Here is a 27,427-nt window from a genome sequence, read left to right on the forward strand (position 1 = left end):
CGCCGGCCGGGAGCGAGAGCGGCGCGTGCGCGGCAAGATGGCGGCCCCGAGAGGCAGAGCGTGCGAGGAGCTGGATGGCGGCGACGGGCCGGACGACGGGAGCGGCTTCACGCTGGAGGAGGTGCTGCGCCTCGGGGGCACCAAGGTGAGCGGGGCGCCTCTGCCCGTGGGCGCGTGTGGGAAGGGAGGCTGTGCCTGCCGGGTGGCGCTCCCCAGGGCACCCCTGGGTTGAGGGAAGCTTCCTCTGGCGAGTGCCTGCCTGCCTGCCTGTCACCTGAGGGAGCACTGGGGACAGTGGGCGAGCCCGGCCAGCCAGCCAGCCAGCGCAGTGCCGGAGTGTGCTTCGCCCCATGGCCAACAGGGATGGGGGGGGACAGGTGAGGCAGAACCTCCCCACCGGAGTCCTTCAAAAAGCACCACCGCCTTGAGGCGCCCAGGCACCCACGACCCACTGGGCTGGGCCTCTGGTCGGACCCAGTCTAGAAAAATCTGATCTGGTCTCTTTTCAGTCTGGAAAAGAGGCGCCGGGGCTGGGGGGACATGATTCAGGTACACAAAATTATGCAAGGGGTGAATAAAGCGAATAGGAGGATGTTTGCTTCTCTCTCGCGAAACGCCAGAACCAGGGGACGTCACTAAAACTGAGTGTTGGGAGAGTTCGGACAGACAAAAGAAAATATTTCTTTGCCTAGCCTGTAATTAGGCTGTGGAACTCCTTGCCGCAGGATGTGGTGTTGGCATCTGGCCTGCATGCCTTTAAAAGGGGGTTGGACAAGTTTCTGGAGGAAAAGTCCATCACAGGTTACAACCGTGATGGGTATGTGCAGGCTCCTGATGTTGTAAGTAGTCCACCTCAGAATTCTAGATGGGAGATGCCACTAGGATGCAGGCCTCCTGTTGTCTTGTGTGCTCCCTGAGGCATCTGGTGGGCCGCTGTGAGATGCAAGAGGCTGGACTAGATGGAACTTTGGCCTGACCCAGCAAGACTTTTCTTATGTTCTAATAGGAGGGTACTATTTATGATGCATTGATGTAACTTGTCTCACTTAATACTCTTTTGCTTGCATTTTTAGTCTGCTGTTCTTGTTAATAAGAACATAAGAACAGCCCCGCTGGATTAGGCCAAAGGCCCATCTAGTCCAGCTTCCTGTATCTCACAGCGGCCCACCAAATGTCCCAGGGATGAATTCAACATATGTGGAAGCAAAGTATTGTCTTTCTAACACTTGTGTACGCTGAAGGCAGATGTACTTATTTACTTACTTATACCAATAATGCTTACTTATTGCTCCCTAGCTGTGATGCCAGATAACTCACTAAACTCTTGTTCGCTGCATGCGGTCATCATATGTATTAAGTCTTTTTTGAATTTGGCTCTTTATTATTGTCTTATAAGTTGTATTTTGACATGTCTTAACAAGATATATTATTTTGTTTCACACAGCAAGATTATATCATGCTCGCTGCTTTGGATGAGACAGAAGAACTTGTAGATGGTGGCAAAAAAGGAGCAATTGACGATCTAAATCAAGGTGAACTGGAATCATTTATAAATTCACTAGGCTTGGACAAACATTCAGATACATTATCTGTGACCGAAAAAGAGGAAGCAGTGGTGGGAAAAGAAGAAAAATCACATAAAAAAGAATCAGCGAGCAAAAAAGAAGTAAACCTACAAACAGCAGGAAAAAAAGAAAAGCAGGTGAAAGAAAGTAAAGAAAAAATACAGTCAAATAATGTCAGGGATAGCAAGAAAAAAGCAGTTCCTAGTGGAAATGAGAACAGCACTGCCTTGCCAGGAAAAAAGAAAGCAAAGGAAGAAGATGTTTTTCAGTTTCATGAGCGGCAGTTTCTGCTGATAAAACCAGGGGGCAAATGGTATGATCTGGAGTATACCAATGAATTTTCTACTAAGCCCCAAAATCCATCTCTTGTATCGAAGTATAAGGCCTTAGCCCAAAAGCTGTACCAGCAGGAGGCAGATCTCTATAAGAATAAGGCAAATCTGCGGAAAGGATCCTCATCAGCCTGGATGAAAACAATTGTGACTTCTGGTACTCTTGCTGACCGAATGGCTGCCATGACCCTTCTTATCCAAGATGCTGCTGTCCACTCACTTCAGTTCATAGAGAACCTGGTGAATATGATCAAAAAGCAAGGAAGCAGAAGGCAGAGCTTAATGGCCTTGGACACATTCAAAGAGCTTCTCATGACGCACCTTTTACCAGACAATCGTAAGCTGAACACTTTCTCTCAGCATCCTTTTGACAACCTTGAGAAACTTGCCAGCGGCAACAAGGATTCGAGGGACAGACGCCTGATATTGTGGTACTTTGAGCATCATCTGAAGCACTGGGTGGCTGAATTTGTACAAGTACTGGAAGCATTGACTCATGATCCCCTGATGGCCACAAAGGGCCGTGCACTTGTTATTGCTCATGAGCTTCTCTGTAACAAGCTGGAGGAAGAGAAAGCTTTTCTTGTGCAGTTGGTGAATAAACTGGGAGATCCTCAAAACAAAGTAGCCACCAAAGCATCTTACCTCCTGGAGACTTTGCTTCACAAGCACCCCAACATGAAGGGAGTGGTGTGCAATGAAGTGGAGAGGCTTCTCTACAGATCAAACATTAGCCCCAAAGCCCAGTACTATGCAATTTGCTTTTTGAACCAGATAGTCTTCAGCCATGAGGAGAGCGAGTTGGCGAACAAACTTGTAGCCCTCTACTTTTGCTTTTTTCAGTCTTGCATCAAGAAAAAAGACGTGGAGTCTAAAATGCTCAGTGCTCTCTTAACCGGGGTGAACAGAGCTTATCCTTACGCTCAGACTAGTGATGAAAAAGTCAAAGAACAGATGGACACTTTGTTTAAGGTGCTGCACCTTGTGAACTTCAGCACAAGTGTCCAGGCTTTGATGTTGCTGTTCCAGGTGATGGACTCTAATCAGACTGTATCTGATCGATATTACACAGCCCTGTACAAGTAAGCGTTACGTGCTTTGTGCCATATTGCTTAAATACAATTCTGTGGAATCGCAACTGTTAATGTTTCAGGTTTTTTTAATAGAGTGTACTCATTTGCATTGTGACTAGATGGTATGGTATGGTATGGAAAAGGTGTTTCATCCATTTTTGCTCACCAACAATAACTGGCTAGAAGACTGCTTTACGTATCTGAGAGATAGACTATTGCTAGTGAAAGTTTGTGCTGTAAGCTTCTGAGGGCCCAAACCTATCCAACTTTCCAGTTTCAATGCAGCTGTGTCAGTGGGACACGGGCTGCATCCTTCGGTGGGGGGCCAGGCACGGAGGCGTTATCAAGGTAAGGGAACACTTGTTCCCTTACCTTAGGGCTGCAATGTAGCTGCATCAGCGCTGGAATTCAATAGGATTGGGCCCTTATACCACAGTCCTGTGTGTCTATTAAAAGTAAGTCTTACTTTATCAGTAGGGCTTACCAAAAAGTAATTGTGCATAGGATTGCAATTCCATTCATCTCAGTGGGGTTTACTTCTGAGTAGACATGTAGAAGATTACACTATAGGCTATTTCTCTCTTTTTGCTTCTGGAATGTTCTTGCTGACAATCCAGAGTTGCAGAAAGAATGAGCCAAGAGCCCTTGGTTGTACCACATTTTCTCCTGTTTGAGCTTGTTTCAGCCTCTGATTTACACACCTGCTTCAATCCTGTACTCTTTCTTAGGGAAAAGCCCCATCAAACAATGTGGAACTTACTTCTGAGTAAGCATTCATAGGATTGTACTGTTAATGTACTGGTAAACTTAAAGACTGATGTGAGCAAAGCCATTGTTTGTGATTCTTGATAGTATAAAGAAGTTTTTTAAACACAGTACACTTTGTCAAATGTAAATAGTTTAAATGTTAACTATTTAAAGTAGCTGTTGACTTAAAATTAGGTTGGGTTGGCTGAAGCATGTTATACTGTTGCTTATGTCACAGTACTATCAGAACTGTGTATCAGCAGTATTTTTAATGGATTGAGAACAAGATTTAATGCTCTGTTTTCTGCTGTGAGCCCAGCTGAATGATTTCAGTGAATGATTATTCTGAAATAGAGGTTTTAATATTGGTAATTTATTTTTGGTAGGAAGCTGCTGGATCCAGGATTAGCGCTATGTGCCAAGCAGTCTATGTTTCTCAACCTTGTCTACAAATCTCTGAAGGCTGATATAGTATTGCGGCGGGTGAAAGCTTTTGTGAAGCGATTACTTCAAGTTACCTGTGGACAAATGGCAGCTTTCACCTGTGGAGCCTTGTACCTCGTGTCTGAACTTCTGAAAGTAAAACCAGGTCTACGAGTGCAGCTGCAGGATCCTGTGGTATGGTGCACCTATGAAAAGATTTTTCTTCAGTTTTTTTGCACTTCTGATTATTGTCCTCCATTTAAAAACAAAGTTGAGAGTGCTTCTAAATTTGAGTTGCTCTACAAGTGAGCTCTTCCTTGAGACAAATGAATTACGTTTGTTGAAGCTTTTTCTAGTAATGATATTTTTCTTCACAGCCTCTTTCTTAAAATAGTTGCACATCATATGGTTAAAACATCATTGCAATATGGTAGACAATTTCAAGATACTGTCTAGCAGGATTGATCCCTCAGGAGCAGAGTTTGGGGGAGTCTTAGGGACTGCAGAAGGAAGACTTAAGAAAATTCCCCCTTCTTCTTGCAGAAATGGAAGAAGCTCAAAGGATACAACTTTTTATTTTCATGAACACAGTGGGTGCCAAGTTGTTGACATATTATTTAATTGGCATATTATTATAAATTGTGGGCATATTATACTCTAATTTCTGAATGAAAAGATTGTAAAATGATACCCTGAAACATTTCTTTTAAACCAGGATATAAAACCATTATTAAAATAAATATTTTAGGTTGCAGTTGGTTTGGGAGACATGTAGTGTTGCAGTTTAAGAAACTAGGATTCTTTTGTCACGGTTCTGTGCCTAGCTGAGCAGATGAGGATGGAGCATACAGGCTCATATCTCCTTCAGCTCATCGTCAGGATCAAAGCAATTATGTTGGATTGCTTGAACTAGGCCTATAAAATATTATGTACTAGTTATTGCATATCTTTCTCCTTATTCCTTTTGCCTGCTGACTTCTTTAACTCTTTGATTTATCTTCTATTATGTTACTTGCTGCTTGGACAACTTCCTGTCTTTCTTTGTCACTTGTCTTGTATGTTAATTGTCTTACATAGCTATGTAAGATTTCCACACTGGGTTTTGTAGTGCTTCTGTTTAAAGACTCATTCGTTTCTTAGGAATCTGATGATGAGGAACACTTTCATGACCTTGAAGAAGTTGAGGAGGAAGAAAACCTTGTAAATGCTGATAAAGCGACAGGAAGTACAAGAACAGGAGTGTCTATGAAACCTCATGATTCAGGTCCAGAAGCATCATGGGTTCATCACCAGAATCTTACAGGTAGAAATAGTTGAACAGTTGTGAGCGTGATTTGTTTGTAATGGTGTGGATACTAATAAACTCTGCAGATTTTAATATGATAGACTTCATTCAGGGAAGGGTTATCCAAGGCTTGCTTGTTTGAATGTCTGAATGAAGTTGAAGCTTAGGTATGCCATCAGTAGAGCTGCAGGCCACTGTAGCTGTAACTTCTACCTGGTGAGGTGCGTTTCCTAATTGGTCTTTCCGCGACTCTCATCATTTAATATTTCTATACGCTTCAGTTTTTCATGTATTATTTAGGTACTTAACTATCCACTGCATTAGGTAGCTGTTATTTTGATTGTACAGAATGGAGACTGAAGCAACAATGCATTGGCCAAGAACATGGGAGCCTTAGTCGTGCAGGTTCAAGTTCAGGTTCAAGTTAAGAGTTCTGCTTGCATGATCACAGTGGCTCTTGTTTGGCCGCTCTGTGCTGTACTAGCATTATACTAGCATCATGCATTATACTGCACTAGCATTATGCTCACTTGGCTGCCATGCCACTCTTTGGTGGCTTCTGCTGTCTAAAAATATGGGTGTTCAAAGTCATATGCAAAGTCATATAGGGCGTGCCAGTCTTGCTGCACAGGGAATCTCTCACCTGAACTGTGTTAGACAACTAGCTATCTCAATTTTACATAAGTACATGTGTTTATGTATGAAGACATATAACATCTCATCTTTTCCAGGTGGCAAGAATTTGGGTAGCTATGATCCATTACATCGAAATCCTTTATACTGTGGAGCTGATAGGACAAGTTTCTGGGAGCTAAAGAAGGTAAGTATTTTCATGCAGGCAGAATTCACCAGGAATAAGATGTGGCTTTAACAAGAAGGAACTTAGGCTTTTGTTCAAACTTTCCTTTAATAGGCTGGGCTTTGGGGGCAGTCCTTAATCAAGTGAAGTCATTTTATTCTATCCATTTTAAAGTGTGGTGAACCTTGTTCAAAAGTTGCCTTTTTCAGTGAGTCTTGGGGATTTATGGCAGGTCTATGATTCTGTTCCCTGAAATTGTGGTATTTGTGCAGCTTCAGGTGTGATTATTTCAGCTAAGCTGTGCATTAGCAAGCTCACATTATGAATGAGCAAACAGAAGCCACCTCTCCTAGTTGTGCTGGCATTAGCTGTATCTTTAACATCATTAATCTTTGGTTTTATAAGGATAACTTGGCTGGTGGAAAATTACTCCTCATTTATGGTAGAGTAAATGAGATATATAATGTGTATCCAGCATTGACATAGTTTTGTTAACTATGATGTCCTTTTCTGAGGCTTAGAAAAAGCCAGTATTCCACTGAGTGGAAAATCACCATAACTAGTATAAATGTGGGCTAACCTGCATGGTAACCCCATGCGGAAGTTGTTGAAAGCAGCTTCTGTATGGTGGATTCCCCACATAGAGGCTGCAACAGGTACCTCTGCAAACCACTTGGATCCTCTGTATTTGCATGGAGAATCTCCAGGTTAGGACCTACTTGTTACATCTCCTGTCTGGATAAGCCACCATGCAGAAGCTGTTTTATGCTACCTCCGGGCAGGAGGTGAAATATGAAAATTGGCCCTCTGCCTCTTGGCTTCAAAGCTGCATAGGCTACATAGCTATAACTGGAGTGATTTAGCACATTTTTAGGTTCAGGTTTTTATTTAACTGGTAAACATTGAGCCAAAAATGGTTACACAAGGATTGCTTGCTTGCACATGTGCATGCACACAACACACACACACACACCTTGCCTTGTATAAGTAAGTATTTCCAGAAATGTCTTACTGCTGATCTTATTTTTCAGCTTTCAGAACACTTTCATCCATCTGTGGCCCTTTTTGCAAAAACTATCCTGGAGGTTAGTAGAATTTTTCTTTGTCACTATATATTGAATGTCACGGAGCATGCCAATTTACACATGTATGGGGCTTGGGATTGCATATGTGTTCCAGGGCTTTCCCTCCTCTCTTTCCAGGCATTGGCTGAAAAGAGTAAATGATGACATTTCCAATTATACAGTCTCTCTCTCTCTCTTTTTGAATTGGAAAACAGCTGGGTGTAGGCTTGCCTCTTTGAGTTTCAGACACTGAACTTCATCTTTTAAATCTCTCACTGAAGCAGGGGACAAGGCAACTGCTGCTCCTTCCACCCTGGAGGGTACTGTTGCCTTCACCCTTCCTCACCAGGAATCCTGCTCATTGGTGTTGGGAACAGAATGAGACAGGGCAGTAGTGGCGATGGGCAGGAGGAGCCAGTGCTGCCTTGTGTCTGCTTTAGTGGGAGGTTTAAATGTCTGGGTTGCAAAGTGGCAACCCTGCTCTGGTATATTTTTACCTTTCTTTTCTTCAAGATCACTTCTGTCTTTAATATTTCCTACTGAACTGAAACAGAGGTTGACCCTTTTACTCTTTCCATTCACATATATCTTGATGTAGCTTGACATGCTACATTTCTGTCTTCATTTCAGGGAAATTACATTGAGTACTCAGGTGACCCTCTACAGGATTTCACACTAATGAGATTCTTGGATCGCTTTGTGTACAGAAATCCCAAAGCTCATAAAGGCAAAGGTATGAAGCCTATGAACTTCTTGTTGATAAGTATAGTAGAAATAGGTGATAAGTATTTTTGTAACAATAACACTTTTGTACACCTTCTTGACTTTCTTATGTTCTGCTGCAGAGAATACCAGCAGTGTGGTAATGCAGCCAAAGAAGAAACAGTCCATGAATAATGTGCGAAATCTTCCTGGTAAGTGGAGACTTTTGAGGCTAAAAATTGTAACCAGTGGTACCCTGATAATTGTAAGTTCCTTAATTTCAGTGGATATTGTTGGCACTGAGTAACTTTCTGTACAGTAATATGTATTAGATTGTATAGAGGCCTGTTGCATAGCTGACACTTATTTTTGTACATATCTGGACAATAATATAATACATTCTATTCTGGGAAAAGATAGAGAGGTAAGAAATTACAATAGTTTTCACACTGCTTACTTATCCCTGCATAAAAGATGCAGGCCTCTGATGCAGCCCCAAGGTAAGGGAACAAACATTCCATTCACGAGGAAGCCTTCGTGACTGCCCCCCATCACAGGATGCAGCATGTGTCCTGTTGGCACAGCTGCATCAGCACTGGAAAGTTGGATAGGATTGGGCCCTGAGAGACTCAGCATGATAGCAGAAGCATTTGTTAGACTTGCAGGTCTGCAATCCAGTAAGAGTTAGTTCCTTAATGCAGCAAGAGCTGTAAGTTGTTGTGCGGGAGGGGCAAAGGCAATGACGTCATCATCAGATCGTGCAGCTTCCAGAAACAAAGGGGCTTTTTAAGGACTTAATAGGGGCAGGAATGGCCTTCTGGCTGGTGCAGGGAGCCCTCAGATGCCTCTGCAGTTGTAGTGCAGAGTTGTAGTGGGGGATTCGATTATTAGAAACATAGAGAGGGGGGTTTGCAACGGATGTGAGGACCGCAAGGTCCGCAACCTTCACACCAGGCAGGCAAGTCGCCTCGTGGTCCTCACATCCGTCGCAAACCCCCTGCCTGGTGCGAAGGTTGTGGACATCACTTCTCGTCTAGACAGGCTGGTAGACAGTGCTGGGGAGGAGGTAGCGATTATGGTGCATGTCGGCACCAATGACGTGGGCAAGTGTAGCCGGAAGGTCCTGAAGGCCAAACTTAGGCTATTAGGTAGGAGGCTGAAAGCCAGGACCTCAAAGGTAGTGTTCTCTGAAGTGCTACCTGTTCCACGCGCAGGGCCAGCTAGGCAGGCGGAGATCAGGGGTCAATGAGTGAATGAGACGGTGGTGTAGGGAGGAGGCGGTTAGATTTGTTAGGCACTGGGGAATGTTTTGGGACAAGCGGGGCCTGTATAAGAGGGACGGGCTTCACTTGAACCAGAATGGAACCAGACTGCTGGCGCATAACATTAAAAAGGTGGCAGAGCAGCTTTTAAACCGATCCCTGGTGAAAGGCTGACAGGAGTCGAGGGGCATCCGGTTCGGAACTCTTCATCCCTATGGGACGAAGATGGGGAGGTTAGAGAACAACAAGGTAAAGGCAGAGAAGGAGAAGAAACTGGGAATGGTAGCATGATGGGATATGATAGATAGTTTGGCACAGTGAAAGGATGCGGGGACAAAGGAGCTAATAAGCAGCCCATCCTGGGGCATTCCGTCTACAAATGCTTTTATGCAAATGCCTGAAGTCTCCGAGCAAAGATGGGAGAACTGGAATGTCTGGTGACAAGGGAAAACATTGACATAGTGGGCACAACGGAAACCTGGTGGAATGCGGAGAATCAGTGGGATACCGCAATCCCGGGCTATAAACTCTACAGGAGGGACAGGAAGGGGCGTGTTGGAAGTGGGGTAGCCGTTTACATTAAGGAAGGGATAGAATCCAGCAAAGTAGAGATTGAAGGTGGGTCCGACTCCACCGTAGAATCTCTGTGGGTTAAATTACCAGGCCTGAGAAGTGATGTAATACTGGGGGCGTACTATCGTTCTCCAGAACAGAAACCGGAAGGGGACCTTGAAATGAGGAAACAGATCAGGGAGGTGACAAGGAGGGACAGGGTTATAAATCATGGGGGACTTCATTTATCCTCATATAGACTGGGTCAATTTGTGTTCTGGTCACAAAAAGGAGACCGGATTCCTTGACATGTTAAATGACTGTGCCTTAGAGCAGCTAGTCATGGAGCCCACCAGAGGACAGGTGACTCTGGATTTAATTAGAGATGTCAGTGTTACAGAGCCGTTGGGGAACAGTGATCATGCTGTGATCCGTTTTGACATGCACGTCGGGGGAAGAATACCGGGCAAATCTCTCACAAAAACCCTTGACTTCTGACAAGCGGACTTCTCTCAAATGAGGAGGCTGATTAGAAGGAGGTTGAAAGGGAAGGTAAAAAGAGTCCAATCTCTCCAGAGTGCATGGATGCTGCTTAAAACAACAGTAATAGAGGCCCAGCGGAAGTGTATACCGCAAAGGAAGAAGGGCTCCACTAAGTCCAGGAGGGTGCCCGCATGGCTAACCAGCCAAGTTAGAGAAGCCGTGAAGGGCAAGGAAGCTTCCTTCCATAAATGGAAGTCTTGCCCTAATGTGGAGAATAAAAAGGAACATAAACTGTGGCAAAAGAAATGTAAGAAGGTGATACGGGAGGCCAAGCGAGACTGTGAGGAATGTATGGCCAGCAACATTAAGGGGAATAATAAAAGCTTCTTCAAATATGTTAGAAGCAGGAAAACCACCAGTGAAGTGGTTGGCCCTCTGGATGGTGAGGGAAGGAAAGGGGAGATAAAAGGAGACTTGGAGATGGCAGAGAAATTAAATGAGTTCTTTGCATCTGTCTTCACGGCAGAAAATCTCGGGAAAATACCGCTGCCCGAACGGCCCCTCCTGATAAGGAAAAGTCAGAGGTTGAAAGAGAAGACGTTTCAGACCTGATTGATAAATTAAAGATCAATAAGTCACCGGGCCCCAAAGGCATCCACCCAAGAGTTATTAAGGAATTAAAGAGTGAAGTTGCTGATCTCTTGACTAAAATATGCAACTTGTCCCTCAAAACGGCCACGGTGCCAGAGGATTGGAGGATAGCAAATGTCATACCGATCTTTAAAAAGGGAAAGAGGGGGGACCCGGGAAACTATAGGCCGGTCAGCCTAACATCCATACCGGGTAAGATGGTGGAATGCCTCATCAAAGATAGGATCTCAAAACACATCGACGAACCAGCCTTGCTGAGGGAGAATCAGCATGGCTTCTGTAAGGGTAAGTCTTGCCTCATAAACCTTATAGAATTCTTTGAAAAGGTCAACAGGCATGTGGATGGGGGAGAACCCGTGGACATTATATATCTGGACTTTCAGAAGGCGTTCGACACGGTCCCTCACCAAAGGCTACTGAAAAAGCTCCACAGTCAGGGAATTAGAGGGCAGGTCCTCTCCTGGATTGAGACCTGGTTGAAGACCAGGAAACAGAGTGGGTGTCAATGGGCAATTTTCACAATGGAGAGAGGTGAAAAGCGGTGTGCCCCAAGGATCTGTCCTGGGACCGGTGCTCTTCAACCTCTGCATAAATGATCTGGAGACAGGGGTGAGCAGTGAGGTGGCTTGCAGACGACACCAAACTTTTCCGAGTGGTGAAGACCAGGCGTGATTGTGAGGAGCTCCAGAAGGATCTCTCCAAACTGACAGAATGGGCAGCAAAATGGCAGATGCATTTCCATGTCAGTAAGTGTAAAGTCATGCACATTGGGGCAAAAAATCAAAACATCACATATAAGCTAATGGGTTCTGAGCTGTCTGTGACAGATCAGGAGAGAGATCTTGGGGTGGTGGTGGTGGACAGGTCGATGAAAGTGTCGACCCAATGTGTGGCGGTAGTAAAGAAGGCAAATTCTATGCTTGGGATCATTAGAAAAGGTATTGCGAACAAAATGGCTAATATTATAATGCCATTGTACAAATCTGGTAAGGCCACACCTGGAGTATTGTGTCCAGTTCTGGTCGCTGCATCTCAAAAAGGACATTGTGGAAATGGAAAAGGTGCAAAAGAGAGCGACTAAGGTGATTACTGGGCTGGGGCACCTTCCTTATGCGGAAAGCCTATGGCGTTTGGGCTTCTTCAGCCTAGAAAAGAGACGCCTGAGGGGGGACATGATTGAGACATACAAAGTTATGCATGTGAAGGATAAAGTGGATAGAGAGATGCTCTTTACACTCTCACATAACACCAGAAGGAGGGGACATCCACTAAAATTGAGTGTTGGGACGGTTAGGGCAGACAAAAGAAAATATTTCTTTGCTCAGCACGTGGTTGGTCTGTGGAACTCCTTGCGGCAGGATGTGGTGCCGGCATATGGCCTGGATGCCTTTAAAAGGGGATTGGACAAGTTTCTGGAGGAAAAATCCATTACGGGGTACAAGCCATGCTGTGTATGCGCAACCTCCTGATTTTAGAAATGGGCTATGTCAGAATGCCAGATGCAAGGGAGGGCATCAGGATGCAGGTCTCTTGTTATCTGGTGTGCTCCCTGGGGCATTTGTTGGGCTGCTGTGAGATACAGGAATATGGACTAGATGGGCCTATGGCCTGATCCAGTGGGGCTGTTCTTGCCAAGAGACACTACACATGTCTGATCTCAAAAGATAAGCAAGGTCAGGCCTGGTTAGTACTTGGATGGGAGACTGCCTGGGAATACCGGGTGCTGTAGGCTTATACCATTGTCTTTCGAGACTGAAGGTTGCCAGCCAGTGTCCATGCTGCATCCTTGCACCCCCTGGTAGGCTGGCGCTGCCCCTGATAAGTCCTAAAAAAGCCTCTTTGCTTCTGGCAGTGGTGCAATCCTGGTGATCACATGACTGCATTTGCGATCGCCCCAATTCGTAAGGGGGCAGAGACAGGTTACCTGGCTGGGGGCATCCCAGTTTGGAAACCTCTGCCTTAATGTGAATATCTAGTCATGATGTTATGTTTACAGCAGTAGTATTCTAATGGGGGTTAATACTTTATGAACAACCGTGATTTTTTGCCGGATTTCTCAACTTTCTGTTTGTAATCCAGGTTCCCAAGGTATCATATAACCACATTTTTTTGACTGTGAGATCTTGGAAGAAAGTCATTTAAAACTACTTAAATGGATTATATAATGGATTTACTTCCTCTAATAGTATGTTTTGAAGGATAATTTATTGGGTAACGTTTCTAATTTGCCACTATTGTTGACACTGGAAGAGCTTCTTCTAGCTGTTGTGTTGGCAAAGTGTCTTTCCCCTTTCAAAAAAACTGATAATTTTTGTCTATTCTGTCCATTGCATTTAGGGCAGTGATTGGAACTGGAGATAGGGCTAGGCAGGGGGAGGGATCCTGTTTTTCTTCCCAGCAGATTCAATGTACAGTCATGCAAACCATTATTTTTGAGGCTATAACGAAGACTCCTCATCCACAACCTCCCCTCATACTTGTTTTTGGAAAGTTCTCCATGCAAATCTATGCCATTGATGCATAGAGGAGCTTTTGGAGCATGTCATGATACAGTAGCCTTAAGAAATGACTGATTTTTCTGTGTACGGGGAAACTTAATTATAATTGTAGAAATTAAGGTTTGACCTATTTCGGTTGAGCACAACAGCTACTTAACTTTGTTTTGTTCTGCTCAGCCAGAGTCCTACAAAATATGGTGAATTAATTACCAACCTTCTTTTTGTTTAAGGTATCATTTCCTTGGGAACTAGGTTTTGTTACCTAAGGAAAGGTGGTATATAAACCTTAAAATAAATGAATAACAGCCCAATCCTGAGCTGTCCAGTGTGCTGGGCTGAAAAGGGCTGCTGCTTCATCTAGCACACACCAGGCAACCACCATTGCCTCCTTGGGAGAAGGGGACTTTCGTCCTCTTTCACCGGGTAAAGTGAGTAGCCTTGCAGTGGGGCTACTCAATTCTACAATGACCCAAAAGTTGGCATAGAATTTAGAGCCTCCTTGTTGGGCTGTCCACTTGACACAGAGGCTCGGGATCTGGTAGAATGAAGTTCCACCAATCCCTCCTGCCCTGTTGCATCCCCCCCCCCCCGGAATGCCTTCTTCCCCCACACCTCCACCTACTTCTCTGCTGCCCAGCAGTTCACACAACCGCTGAGTGGCGGAGCTCTGGTGCTCCACTGGCATTAGGGCCAGCAATCCTGAATAGGATTGGGCCCCAAATTTCCTTAAGATATGTTAATATTGATTAAAATTTGGCTCCAGATTGACATGTGATTGATGATTATCAATCAGCAGTTTAGTTGGTCACACTGAATTAAAGTTGGCAGTCCACATAAAAACAGCGGGTAGGATCTGTAGTGTTGCGCTGGTGCATCGTGCTAGAGAGAAGGGAACAGCCAGAAGCCTTGAGGGGAATAATTAGCAGTTTATGCTTCGACTAGCAGATCTTTGCTAGGAAGGACCACTGACTGTTTAGGAAAGAAAATGTAGCTAATAACATTTGAGTGACTTTTTAGAACACTGACTTGGTGTCTTGCAATCCTGCTGACTACGCCAATTTGTCCCGTCCAAATATTCCAACTCCCTTCTAATGCCCACTTTTTGGCTAATTAACACTCTTCTTTTCCAAGATTAATAACTGTGGTGTGCAAAGAAATGCAGAACTCCTTATCAGTTGAGCAATTAACAAAATTTATTGCTACAAACACATACACTCCCTGCAAGTCCTCTTGTCCAGAGGCTTTCCCTCCCCAAAACTCCACTTAACTCAGTGGGTGAAGGTCTGAAGCCTCCAGTCCAAGCCCAATCCAGTCTCCAAAGCACAGTCCAGCAGAGTGTCTCCTCCAGCAGAGTCCTGGCAGTCCCCTTCTCCCATAGGTCTGGGTCAGGTAGCCTCTGGGGTCCCTCTGGTCAGGTAGCGTCTCCCTCTGGGTCAGGGTAGCTCTGTCTCCTTCTGAAGCTGCCTTTTATCCTTGGATATCTCATAATCCAAAATGCAGCTCACCTGTGAGCTACCTTGTTAGCCCCTTGTAAGTCCAAATTAGGCTCAGGTGAGCCATCTCTTCAGTCCGTGTCCATTCAAAGTCCCATCAAGGTCAAATGAAGCTCAGGTGTCCATCAGAGTCTCCACTGGCCTTGATTGATTACAGCTGTGGAGCCAGCCCTGCCCTTCCCAGAGCAGTCAAACAGCTGTCAAAACATGGAATCGCTGTCAACACCACATCATCCACCTGATGATCTTCTGATCTTCCATTACACTTGGTAAAACAGCCATCATGTTTTTATTTCCAGTGAACAGTAAGGAGTTCCTTGCCCAAGACGAAAGCAAAATCCCAGTAGATGAAATCTTTTTTCACAGGTAATAAAACATTTTAAATCACATTTTTGTGTATATAAGTCCCTTCAATTTGCTCCTTATCAGAGATGCTTCTTACCTCTACTTTTCATTCACGAAACTCTTCTTGCAAATTATTGCTATGAATAAATTTGTTTATAGGAGGGCCATTTGAACCCCCACCCTGGGGCCAGTTCGGGCTTCAGATGGATCCATCTATCTGGTGAGCAGACCGTTTTGTTCCACCTCCATGAGGCACCTCTACGAGGTAGCTCCAGCACCAGGATGTTTCCGGCAGTCGTGTCTGCCTGGCATCCTGTTGCGCAACCTTTTGGGATGCTGGGCAACAGATGCGACTTCCCAGAGTGTCCCGGTCTACCAGAAGGATGAGCCATGCAGAGGTGGATCAAAAAGTTGTGGTCTGGATGGGGACTGCATTTTCATAGGACCATTGTTGTGCCTTTGGGTGCCTCTGCAGTATAGAATGGGGAGGACATTGCTGGGGAACCATGTGTGAAAATCTCTTTAGGTGGTAAAATTTATCCACAGAGACCTTCCTTAAGAAGTCTCCTTAGAGTTAAGCATCACAGAGAATCTATAAAGAACTCGCTCAGAACAATTTTGCCTTCTTAAAACATTCTAATTCTTGCCTTTGGTGTCTCTGTCTATCAAATGGAACAGCAATGGTACTGGGTGAGGGTGAATTGGGCTTGAGGGGCGAATTTGGCAGCAATGGCACCCACAAAATCCTAACCCCCTGCCTGGGCCTGATCACTTTCACAGATTATCACAGACTTGCACCAGTGGTATCATTGGCGCAGGTCCAAGTTGACCCATGGCAGCTTCTGGGGCTTACTAAAGGGAAAGGGGACAAATGTCCTCTTACATCATGGATACCTCCAGCAGCCATAACTCTCTTGTAGGATACAGCAGAGTTCATGCCACTGCTGCTCTTGGGGAGTTGGAATCGGACACGAAACTTGTTGAATATCATGATGATTTTAGCAAATTAGCATGTCCTAAGTACTGCATTGTATATGAATGTGGACAGCTTTCTTTTTAATACTCAGATTTTATAAAAAGTTGGACATGGAGAAGGCGAAGCGGAAGCCTGCAGGAGATGATGACAGTGTGGAAGATGTGGATGACGATGAGTTTGAAAAAGCTTTAGGTAAGCTTATCCCACCCTGTCTCCTTTTTTTTTTTGCCCTAGTAATTTATAAAAGCTATTTTGATATCTTCAAGATGGGAGGCAGTTCTTTGTCAGTTTATCTAAGGCTGATCGAAAGATGAAACTTTAGATTACTCGCTATACAAGGTACTAGCTCAGTGGGCCATATGGGAAAATCTATTTGAAGTTAGCTGAAATGCACAGTATTTCTGGCTCAGGGTGTTTGCTACTCCATAGGGCAAATGCACATGTGTATTAATATAAAGCAAATATTGCTCTCAGCAGGTCTTCAGATAATTGCATTCACAAATGTAGTGCAGCTATTGTTAATTGTAATAGATTGTTCCTCCTGCTTTTATATGGTGAAATTGGAGCTTTCTACCCAACATCTCTCTTTCAGACTCCTTTGAACAGGATAGCTATTTTGATACAATTGACAAGGATGACCTTAATTTTGCTGGGTAAGATTCTTTTTTTAAATAAAAGAAAAATAAGTAATCTGAATTCTTCAATTTCTGAATGGGAACAATGATTATCCAGATTAAACAGATGGTTTACATTTAGTGTACAGTATACGCAGCATTCTGCTTGGGCTATGTCAGAATGCCAGTGCAAGGGAGGGCACCAGGATGCAGGTCTCTTGTTATCTGGTGTGCTCCCTGGGGCATTTTGTGGGCCACTGTGAGATACAGGAAGCTAGACTAGATGGGCCTATGGCCTGATCCAGTGGGGTTGTTCTTATGTTCTTACTTTCTGTATTCAGTGTCTATCTGGACCATTCTTCCTGGGATCTTCTTACTCACTGTCCAGTGTTTAGCAAATGATGTTTTAGAAAGTGAGACATGCCCCTTCTAAAGAGGTTCAGATAATTGTGAGAGTTTGAGCAAACTTGACTGGATCTGTCGGTCATTGTAATGCAGGAGGCTTTTGTTTGGAGTTAGAAAGGACTAACCTTTGTTCTTACTGTGGAAAGCGGTGGTGCAATAGGTTAAACCACTGAGCCAATGAGCCTGTTGACCCCAAGGTTGGCAGTTCGAATCTGCGTAGTAGGGTCAGCTCCCATTGCTTGTCCCAGCTCCTGTCAACTTAGCAGTTCAAAAGCATGTAAAAATGTTAGTAGATAAATAGGTACCACCTTGATGGGAAGGTAACAGCGTTCCATGCGCTTTGATGTTTAGTCATGCTGGGCACATGACCACGGAAATTGTCTATGGACAACGCTGGTTCTTCGGCTTAGAAATGGAGATGAGCACCGCTCCTAGAGTTGGACATGACTAGGCTTAATGCTGGGGAGAACCTTTACTTTTTACTTTTACTAACCTTTGTTCTTATAAATATTCTACTTCTGTATCTTAAAGTAATGTATAGTGTCGCTACCCATCTGCGTATCCTTGAGGCTCAGGCATGATACCTGGCAAATTGTACATCTCATGTTATTTGTGAATGATTACAGCCTTTAATGAATTGGTCTCGACCAAACCCTACCTCATTCTCCCTATTAGTAATGTAGATTCCAATTCACGATTCATGTATAAGTACAAATTAGAATAGTCGAAAAATTATTACTATACTGTGAGTAATACTAAGATTAAAAAGCATTACATGGTAATTAAGTTGAGCCAAATGATTTGAAGTGCGCTCCTTATCTAAGGAAGTGTGTGTTTGTTTTTTTTAAAGCTTAAATTAAGGAGCCTCATTGGAAGAAAGCTTAAAAGCCACTAGTTTAGCAATTAAAGTTTCCAGAAGTGATCTTTCTGAATTGTTCAGGATTCATGATCCCCTCTGAATCATTCAACACAGCACTTCCAGCTGGTTGGCCCAGGTAGCAGATACTGGCAGATGCAGAGATTTCATTGTGTGCTGCTGTTCTCACAGCTTCAAGTTTCATATACTCTGACACAGTAGTTTGCAATCAAATAGGCAGCCAGGGTGGAATACTGATCTTTTTGAGAGGATCTTGTCATTATGTAATGAGCAGATTTGTTTGCAGAGTACTTCAGAAACTAATTGCTGGAATTAACTTATTGTGGGAATGAATGCCTGATAACGTTAGGGGTGCCCCTTACTTCATTAGTAAAGCCCCATAAGGGGAAGAAGAGTGGTGCTGGTGAGCAGAACAAGGAAAGGTTGGCTTGTGTAGCTGCCACAAACTGCCTGTGGGAATCCTTTTATTAGGTGGTTTAGGGTGCTACCTTCAGAATAATTCTTTCTAGCCCTTGTGTATTATTTGAGAAGTACTATCAAGTTTCATGGCATTGCAGTTTGTAGGGTCAAGTTTTGTATGTGAATAGGACCCTGGGTATGATTCTTGTCCATACATACACAGCAACCATGAGATCCCTGGGGCTGAAAGCCTTGTTTTCTCCCCTGGGCAGTGCGTCAGAGCAATTTGTGTGACTTGACTAAGCAGAGGGAAAGAGCTGGATGGAGATTTGGGGAACTTTTGTGTGCCTCCATTCTCTGGACTGCCCTCTTGTGCTACATGCACACACACACTGTAGAGCAGTGTTTTCCAAACTGTGGGTTGGAACCCACTGGTGGGCCGTGGCCTGATTTTGGTGGGCTGCCAAAGGCGATGGAAGGATCAGATAACTAATTGCCTCAAGCCCTGAGGCTATTCAAAAATCAGTTACTGTAACTGGTAATTACCCTACAAAGAGCTCAGCTTCTGCAGTTTGCAAGCATGTGTAGGGAGATAACTGAGGATCTTTTTTTTCTGGTTATTATTACATAAAGTATTTCTTTATATCTCCTTTTTATAAAGTCTGGTAAACCTAGGTGGGTCCTTATAGAGTGTCATTTTAAAAAGTGGGTCCTGGTGCTAAAATATTTGGGAACCACTGCTATAGAAGAATTCATTAAGTTGGCCTCCATTGTAAACATTGTGCACAAATACTGTAGATCTTACAGAAATTTTCAGAGCTTCTTGCAAAAGATGAATGTCTAAAACAAAAAATTCAAAAACTCTTAAATGTGGCATTGGTATTGATGAGACCTTTTCTGATGCTTTTAATATAGATAAAGTCTTCATTTGTTATTTATTAACTTGAATTTTAAGTGCTTTAAGGCTTCCATTAAAAACTTGTTTTTATCTTTAGTAATGTCAAAAACAAAAAGGGTAAGAAAAACCAAAGTGATGAGACAAACTTGGAAGATTCTGATGATGATGAATTTGATGATCTGGATGATGAAGAAGTATCTCTGGGCAGTATGGATGAAGACTTTGGAGAAGATCTTGATGAAGAGGGAGGGACTTTTATGGATGTATCAGATGATGACAACAGACCAGGTAACATGAAAGCTCTTCCAATTATTAAAATAGGCTGCCTTTCTAAACTCTGATTTTAAATGCTGCAAGATTTTTTCATCTTACATTCTACCTTAAAGCTTCATCAGATAACACAGGCCTACAAAATTGAGGGTCAGAAAAGTTTTTCCCCATACTTTATGGTGGTTTGATATGAATTTGGGGTGCTAATTCAAAAAATGGCATTTGTTTTGCCCTATCACGTCTAGTTTTGGAGACATGGCATAGCCTCTTTAGTGAATGGTTCAAGCAGCTTCCTCATGAGGAAGCCATGGTGTAGGCTTCCTCATGAGGAAGCTGCTTGAACCATTCACTAAAGAGGCTATGCCGTGTCTCCAAAACTAGATGTGTTAGGGCAAAATGGATGCCATTTTTTGAATCAGCACCCCAAATATACCCAGGAAGTGGTGTAACGTTTAAGGAAGCGAAATGTGTACTGGCCTGTGTAATCAGTATTGCAGGATCTGCCCGGAAGGCAAGTTTTTAGAGAAGAGCAGGTGTGCTGTGGCAAGGATTACAAACGGTGTTGTACCTACTTGCTCTTGCTTCCCCTAGAGCTAGGCTCACCAACATTTCGGGTGGAGATTGGAAGTACCACCACTGACATCAGATAGAAGCTGTGCACAGAAGACAGTTTGTGCCCCATTAGTGCCTTGTACCACAGCTGGAACTTGGCTCACCTCCCATGTTCTCCAACTCATGCTCTTTTGAAGAGTCGGGCAACCATATATCCACTATATACCACTACCCAAGTGATCTCCACTTCCACTGGAGTTAGGCCTGGTGAGGCAATGCCAGATGATCACCATGGCAGTGGGGCCATGTACTGCTGGTCAATAAGACTGCCTAGAGGCTCTGCTTCTGTCACTGGGGAATGTGACTACAGCTGGTTCACACTGAGTGACCTAATTCTGTAAAGAATAAAAATTCTATTTCACTCTTCTCTCTCACCTAGATGACAGGCTGTGACTAACAGCTTGTAAGCCATTGTTCAAGCTTTCCTTCTTGGGGGGGAAAAAAGTAATAACTTTTACCAATAATAAAGCTATAATAGATAAGTAATATAGAAATAGATAAATATATTATAAACAGAAATATGTCTACAAATATAATATCTATTTATAATAGAGCTATCTTGATTTGACTGGAATTTTGGTGTCATTCATTCAAAACTGGATGTTTGGGCTGGGTCAAGGTTTGTGCTAAATGAACATTTGTAGTTAAATTACATGTGCTATCTTCCAATTAAAAAAAAAACACATTTCAGAATTAAAAATGAAAACCGTGTAAGAAAATAGTCACATAAATTTCATTTTTCTTCTTTATTTTACAAGTATCTTAAGAAGTATACAGAGGTGCCCCAGTATCCATGAGGATTATGTTCTGGAACCCCCATGGTTAACCAAAAGCACAGATACCAGGGAGTGCCCCCCACTCCGGAGGCTTCCCCAAGCCTCCTAATGCCTTATAAGACATTTTAAAAAGTCACTTCTGGTTTTACAAGAAACTTTCCTTGCCTCTGATCTGCTGATAAGTGAATCCAAGTATGTACTTGGAATTCTCTCTCTCCCCCCCCCCCCCCGAGAATTTGCACATTTCTTTTAGGTAAAATAGTCTTTTGAGAACTGCTCAGGTCTGCCTACTGTTTCTGCCATTGAAATACAAGTGCTATTATCTTGGGATGATTAAAAGGGGTGGGGTGTTTCTGCTTACCAAAAAGGCATACCAAGATTGCTCTTCTTTTATAACTTCAGTTTATTGGATCAGATGGCATTTAAACTATTACATAAATGGCAGGGATTTTGAGAGGAAACAGATAATGCCGAAGACTCAGTGGACTTCATAGTGTCTATGAACTCCATAAGCAGTGTGCATATGCATACATCCTTAACAAAACTGAGTAGAAATCACAGTGATAATAATTGGACTAGGCTATAATATTCACACGAACAACACACTGAGTTGTGAACTAGTATGCACTACTATAATTTCATCAGTCAAAGAGTATCCGAGATACCGGAAATGGGAGGTTCATGAACTCTGCAGGCAAGATGATTCCAGTGTTCAAGTATATATTCCCATAAAAGATCCAAGAATTCTTATGCTGCCAGTGTTCTGTTTCATATATACTCTGAATACAAGCCTTTCCTTTTTTGATGTCAGATGAAAATGAAGAGAATCAGGTCAAGCCTATCAGTAGAAAGAAAAGCAAAAGAAAAAAAGAAATGGATGTTGCTGGATCACTGAAAGGTAACATTTAGTCTTGACAAACATAAAGCAGAAGAAACCAGGCAGGCAGAGACGCGGTCCATTACACACTAAAAGTGCAAGAGGGGAACTGTAGAAAGAAAGCATTCATGCAATTTTTCAGCAATGCACCATTTTCTTCCAAAGGTGCATCTGAAATCTGTCAAATGATGTGACCAAGGATTATAGATTTAGAACTATTAAGTAAGTGACTGCAAAGTAACTATTGCAGTTTCCTTACTAAAGGAATGGCAATATAACACCAACTTAACAACAAAAAATATAGAGATGGGAGAGAATATTACAAACTTGTGAGCATACGTGTGTCCCAGGTGAAGTGGTGAAAATGTTGTAAGGCTAGAATTTGGCCACCTAGTGCCTCAGTTCAGAAGTAGGCCCAGTTAAGAGTTTGGAAACATCCCTTATGCTCATGATCTCTTCCTTCCCTGGTACCTGTATTCCTCTTTGCCTCTTCCACTCAAATCTCACCCAGTTACTTATGTATATGTTATATCTCCTTGGCCTTCATATTTGGCTTGTAATGTACAAATAATGGTTAAATGTTAATGTTTGTATTTTAAGGGCCAAATGAAAGCAAGAAAAGAAAACTCAAGGATGCTGGCATGCTTGCTGCGGCGGAAGAAGTAGGTGTCACTACGTTCTATATTTAATAAAGTGCATTTGGTCTGGTGGTCTTTATAGTACTAATTGTCTTCTGTTTTTTTTGAAGTTTGGTTCTTTGCTGGATGAAAATGTTGGATCCAAATTTGACAGTATTGGACTGCATGCAATGGCCAACAAAGATAATGCAAGTAAGTGACCTTAGGATATGAGCAGCAACTTTTCATTATTGTAACTTAATAGGAAAAATGACAAAGAACATTTGCAGTTTTTCCTATTAAGATACAGTAATTGGCATCAGTGCCTTTTTTAGAAGGAGCTTTCAGTCAGTTTGATGCTTTCAAACTGTTATTCTAACAGTATGTGCAGTTTTGGACTAAATCAGATTTTGCTCTTGAGCCTTTTGAAGTGCTTCTGAGAGTGAATGTTTGTACCTCAGAACCAGTTATTCACATATATTTTTTTTTATGAGAATGATCCTGGGGAGAATTAAATTTTCTGTTTTCTTCTATTAGATTTCAAACAGCTGAGGTGGGAGGCAGAGCGTGACAAGTGGATTCACAATAAAGATGTGAAAAGTATCATCAAACAGAAAAAGAAGTTCAAGCATAAAGCATTTAAGAATAAAGGCAAAAGGACAAAAAAATAAATATAAGACCTTTTAATATAAACTTTTTTTACTTACATCTAATTTTTGCTGCTTAACCATGTTTCTTGATCACTCTCTTTTATCCCATAAATTCCAGACCATTCATTGCATTTGTAATAAACTGAAAATATAAGAGAGTTTCTTGTCTTATTCACGGATGAATACAAAATGGACTTTTGAATCTATGGTTTTGATTCAACTACTGTTCTGAGAAAACTCTGCTGTAATTTTATTTGTGTGTGAGTGGAGGAAGCAAAATCAGGAACAAACTAAAAGTACTTATTAGAAATGAGTTCATCAAACTGACCTTCTAGGATTGATGGGTATCTCCTGTTCATCTTTTGTCTGAAATCTGAGAAAATAAAACTTTAATTTGCTTCTAATAGTGAATTCCAAGATTAGTTACAGCTGCTAAATAGCAAAAAAAAGTAGCATATACTTTGTTGCAAGATACCATACGTGCCTAGTCTTCCCATTAGTCATAAATATTTCTGCTACTTCCATATTGAAGCTTATTAATTCTGTATCAGTCCCAGAGAGACTGACAGCCTGTTCAGTGGCATTAGGAAATGTGGTAAGTTATGTGTTATGTTGTAGCCAGTCTTCTCCAGCCAAATGTTCAATTTAAACATGAACAACTGGCTTGCTGGTCTGGTGCTTGTCTAGTTTGCTAGGACAAGCAAGAAGCGGTGGATTAAAAAAAATCTCAACAGCAGGAACTTTAGAGAAGCACAAACTAATGTTCAACAACTGCTTTATTGGCTTATATAAGAAGGTAAGAAATAATCCAAAGCATGAATTGGAATTTGAGAGGAAAGCCCCACTCCTTGTGCTCTGTTCACATCTCCACAACACAACCCACCTTTCACTTTGAGAACACTGGATTTGCACTCAAATGTTGACTAGTAAGAATGCAAACAATATCTTGGGACCATGAAAGGGTAAATTCAGCTGACCCTTTAAAATAGCAAGGTGACTACCCTTATTTACCCCCCCCCCCCAATACAGAGATGAGATAAATGGCAATGACATACTGCAATTTGCCATGGCCTAGCCCAGTTTATAAAAGATGGGTTAGGGCAGAACATAGTGACTTTTTTTAGTGAGGTAAGCATAATGCCTGGTTACTGCCCTTTCTTTCCTAGCCAGCTCACAGCAATGTTTCAATAATAATACCTCAAATTGTCTGCAGTCTATCCAGAGAGAATTGTATGAACCTTTGTGTGACAATTTTAACATGAAAGGTAGATTAGGATTCCTTGTGTGTTAAGAAAAGGCTGCAAGAGGAAAGCTTCAAATGAATGGTTGTGTAATTTCTTCCCAAGGGCCTACAAACTTAGTTTAGCAGCTGTTTCGTTCATCTCTTTATTAAACATTGCAATCCCAAGGTTCTAGAGCTGCTAACATACTGCAATGGAGGTAGTTTCAAAATCTGAACAGCTGTCTTGACTTGAGGTGGCAAATGTTCCAAACACGTTGTATTGGGAGCTTTAGACTGACAAAGAGTGCAGCTGTGCAGGAAGACTGAGATTATTGTTTAATATTGACAATTAAAGAAGGGAAGCTACCAAAAATGGACATAATTACTCTCTATATAAGGAATGTAAATAACAGATTGCTAAAACTATCATTACATTATTGTAGACAGACTAGGGAAGAAAAATATATTGAAATTCCTAGATTTTTTAATGTCCTGAAAAAGGAAATGCATCACTCAATTAGTTTTCTATTGAAGAAACTTGAGAAACTCACAAGTTATTCTAACTGAAAACTTTCCAGGCAATTGTAAACAATCAAATGTTCTTCTGATAGCATTGTGTCTATTTGACATATCTACATGTTAGTTTATTACATTACCTTGACTTGTGTCCATTTTGTAATATAACATGTATGCTCCAACAACTCCGAGGACTTCCATCAGTAAAATTCCTTTGAATAACTTTTTTGCCAAGAGGGGGTTCATTGCATAGCCAGTTTCAGCTTCTAGGGAGAGAGGTGGTTCAACATTTGTTAATGTTATATGTTAAGTGTTATTGAAAGGAAAGATAACTTCTTGTATATATTCTCTTTGGCTACATGGAAGCTGGAGTGTATTTAAAGGGAGGCCTTGAGATTATTTGAAGCAAAGGCACAGAACTGGAAGTAGCAGTGTTTGCTTACAGAATTTGCTTTGCAAAGTTACTACGTATGCTCTTGTCCCTTGACACTCTTGCGGTGGTAGACACTAATAGCTGAAAGCATTAATGCTTTCTGGTCCAGTACTGATTTCTGTAGGCCAACCCAAATGTCTACCCAGGGGAAACTGAGAACAAGTGTAGTAGCTGTGGACCAAAGAACCCCCAATTAAAATTGTTTGGATGGGAGACCGCCTGGGAATACCGGGTGCTGTAGGCTTATACCATAGTCTTTTGAGACTGAAGGTTGCCAACCAACCAGCTATGAATTCAGTAAGTTGGGGTTTCTCAAACTCTCCCCCCCACCTCGACTCACCTGTTCTGAGATGGAAGGCACCTTGCCAAGCCTCAACTGGCCTTTGGAAGGAACCAGAAGTCACTTTCATGAATGTGGAAGTAAACTGGAAGTAACTTTCTGGCTGCTTTGGAGTCCGAGTGCAGCCTCCAATTGCGTCCAGAGGGCTCCAATCTGGAGCCAACTGCACACAAGAGTGGGTGGGAGGACCCAACCCAGGACCCATGAGACATCGGGTCACGACCCACCAAGTAGATCACAACCCACAGTTTGAGAAACCCTGCACTAGGTGATAAGCAAAAATTATTTCAGCCTCAGCACCAACATCAATATGGGGATAATATGGGCCATACTGTCCTGCGCTGTTGTATAGATTGCTGAGATGACTACAAAATGCTTTGAACAACTGAAGTGAAATATAAATGCTTATTTAAATGAAATATAATATTTAAGTGAAATATAAATGCTTATTTTATTTTAGAATATTTTTGCCTTGCATTTTTTTGCCTGGGCCAACCCAAGACCATTTACAAAACCCTTTGCCAGCCATCATGCTGAGTAATTATTATTTCATTTTGCACTAAAGAGACATGGCAGGCCTCAAGTCCGTCTAGAAGCCCTTGTACTTGATGTAAGATGGCAGAGTAGTGGTTACATAGGATCAATTCACTAAGTACGTGACCGCTCCACTGTGCTGCTGAATACAGTTGTGATATACGTGTCTGAATCAGTTGTAACAGGTTAGATAAAACCTCTGATGCTTTCTTTTCACCAGTGGTCACCTACACAAGAGCCCTACTGGGCTAGAGCCCTACTAGAGCCCATTTAGTCCAGCTTCCAGTATCTCACAGTGACCCCCCCCCCCCCAGATGCCTCAGGGAGCACACAAGGCAACAAGAGACCTGCATCCTGTTGCCATTCCCCTGCATCTGGCACTCAAAGGTACCCAGAGACTGCAAAGTCGTCATGCTTTGTAACCTGTGCTGGACTTTCCTTCCAGAAATCTGTCCAATCCCCTTTTGAAGGCATCCAGGCCAGGTGCCATCACCACTTCCTGTGCAAGGAGTTCCACAGATAAATTACATTTTGCAGCTCTGTCTAACTGGACGATGGACACGTTTTCATGTAATCACACGTGATCAAATACACGTGTGTGGCCTGCGCAGTAAGGAAACCACTTGTGCCTGGGAGCTGAGCTCCACCTTCAGCAGCTCCCATCCAGTCCTCCCACAGGCCGCCCCAGACACGTGGGAACCTGGACTGTCAAGGCATGGACATGCGGTCATCTATCTTGCCCTCCTCGTTCTATTTGGGCACAACACGTGGCCCCCAAAACGCTGACGTACCTCCCAGAACCTGCCTTGGTCTTAGCAGCTGGTAGCGCATGCGCACTGCTGGCCAGGGGACCTGTGGCGCGAGACGGTTTTGCTGCCCTTGCGGGTAGGCGCGCGCCGTGCTGACGTCTACTTCCCTGGGCTTTTTTCTGCGGGTGTCTGCGCAGGCGCAGTACGGCTTTCTACGCTTCCAAGTGCCCACACAGCGCCAGAGTCTTGGGCATGCGCAGAACGTTATCTCCTTCTCAGGTGTTATTCGCAGTGCGGGAGGCGCCGGGTTCGGTCTCCTGTTGGGCGCGGCTTATGTCACGGCGCGGCCGACAGGTGGCGCTAGAGCGCAAGTGTTCGCTGCCTCTTC

At 43.0% G+C, this 27,427-nt stretch overlaps 2 protein-coding genes across 2 annotated transcripts; one reads left to right on the forward strand and one right to left on the reverse strand.

Annotated features, from left to right (window-relative positions):
* The first annotated feature begins 14 nt into the window (after positions 1 to 14).
* CEBPZ (CCAAT enhancer binding protein zeta) lies at positions 15 to 23,582 on the forward strand. The gene is made up of 16 exons (XM_066617933.1): positions 15 to 145; positions 1,445 to 2,979; positions 4,104 to 4,335; positions 5,281 to 5,443; positions 6,157 to 6,245; positions 7,256 to 7,309; positions 7,919 to 8,021; positions 8,134 to 8,202; positions 15,229 to 15,295; positions 16,342 to 16,442; positions 16,843 to 16,903; positions 19,541 to 19,731; positions 21,913 to 21,999; positions 22,579 to 22,640; positions 22,727 to 22,808; positions 23,133 to 23,582. The coding sequence occupies exons 1-16, from the start codon at positions 38 to 40 to the stop codon at positions 23,264 to 23,266; spliced, it is 3,138 nt and encodes a 1,045-aa protein (XP_066474030.1). The 5' UTR covers positions 15 to 37; the 3' UTR covers positions 23,267 to 23,582.
* On the reverse strand, positions 21,487 to 27,305 carry CEBPZOS (CEBPZ opposite strand). Its single transcript, XM_066617943.1, has 5 exons — positions 27,082 to 27,305; positions 25,124 to 25,249; positions 23,574 to 23,618; positions 23,303 to 23,387; positions 21,487 to 21,939 (listed from the first exon to the last, which is right to left on the reverse strand). The coding sequence occupies exons 1-4, from the start codon at positions 27,119 to 27,121 to the stop codon at positions 23,305 to 23,307; spliced, it is 294 nt and encodes a 97-aa protein (XP_066474040.1). The 5' UTR covers positions 27,122 to 27,305; the 3' UTR covers positions 21,487 to 21,939; positions 23,303 to 23,304.
* Positions 27,306 to 27,427: the final 122 nt, after the last annotated feature.

The sequence above is a fragment of the Tiliqua scincoides genome, chromosome 1 (assembly GCF_035046505.1).
Source record: "Tiliqua scincoides isolate rTilSci1 chromosome 1, rTilSci1.hap2, whole genome shotgun sequence".
NCBI lineage: Eukaryota > Metazoa > Chordata > Lepidosauria > Squamata > Scincidae > Tiliqua > Tiliqua scincoides.

Coding starts and splice junctions, on each gene's coding strand:
- CEBPZ (XM_066617933.1), top strand. CDS start 38: ATGGCGGCCCCGAGAGGCAGAGCGTGCGAGGAGCTGGATGGCGGCGAC. Junction 4,336..5,280: donor TGCAGCTGCAGGATCCTGTG/GTATGGTGCACC, acceptor TTCGTTTCTTAG/GAATCTGATGATGAGGAACA. Junction 7,310..7,918: donor TTGCAAAAACTATCCTGGAG/GTTAGTAGAATT, acceptor TCTTCATTTCAG/GGAAATTACATTGAGTACTC.
- CEBPZOS (XM_066617943.1), bottom strand. CDS start 27,121: ATGCGCTACCAGCTGCTAAGACCAAGGCAGGTTCTGGGAG. Junction 25,250..27,081: donor ACCAAGGCAGGTTCTGGGAG/GTACGTCAGCGT, acceptor CTCTCTCCCTAG/AAGCTGAAACTGGCTATGCA. Junction 23,388..23,573: donor ATACCCATCAATCCTAGAAG/GTCAGTTTGATG, acceptor TTATATTTTCAG/TTTATTACAAATGCAATGAA.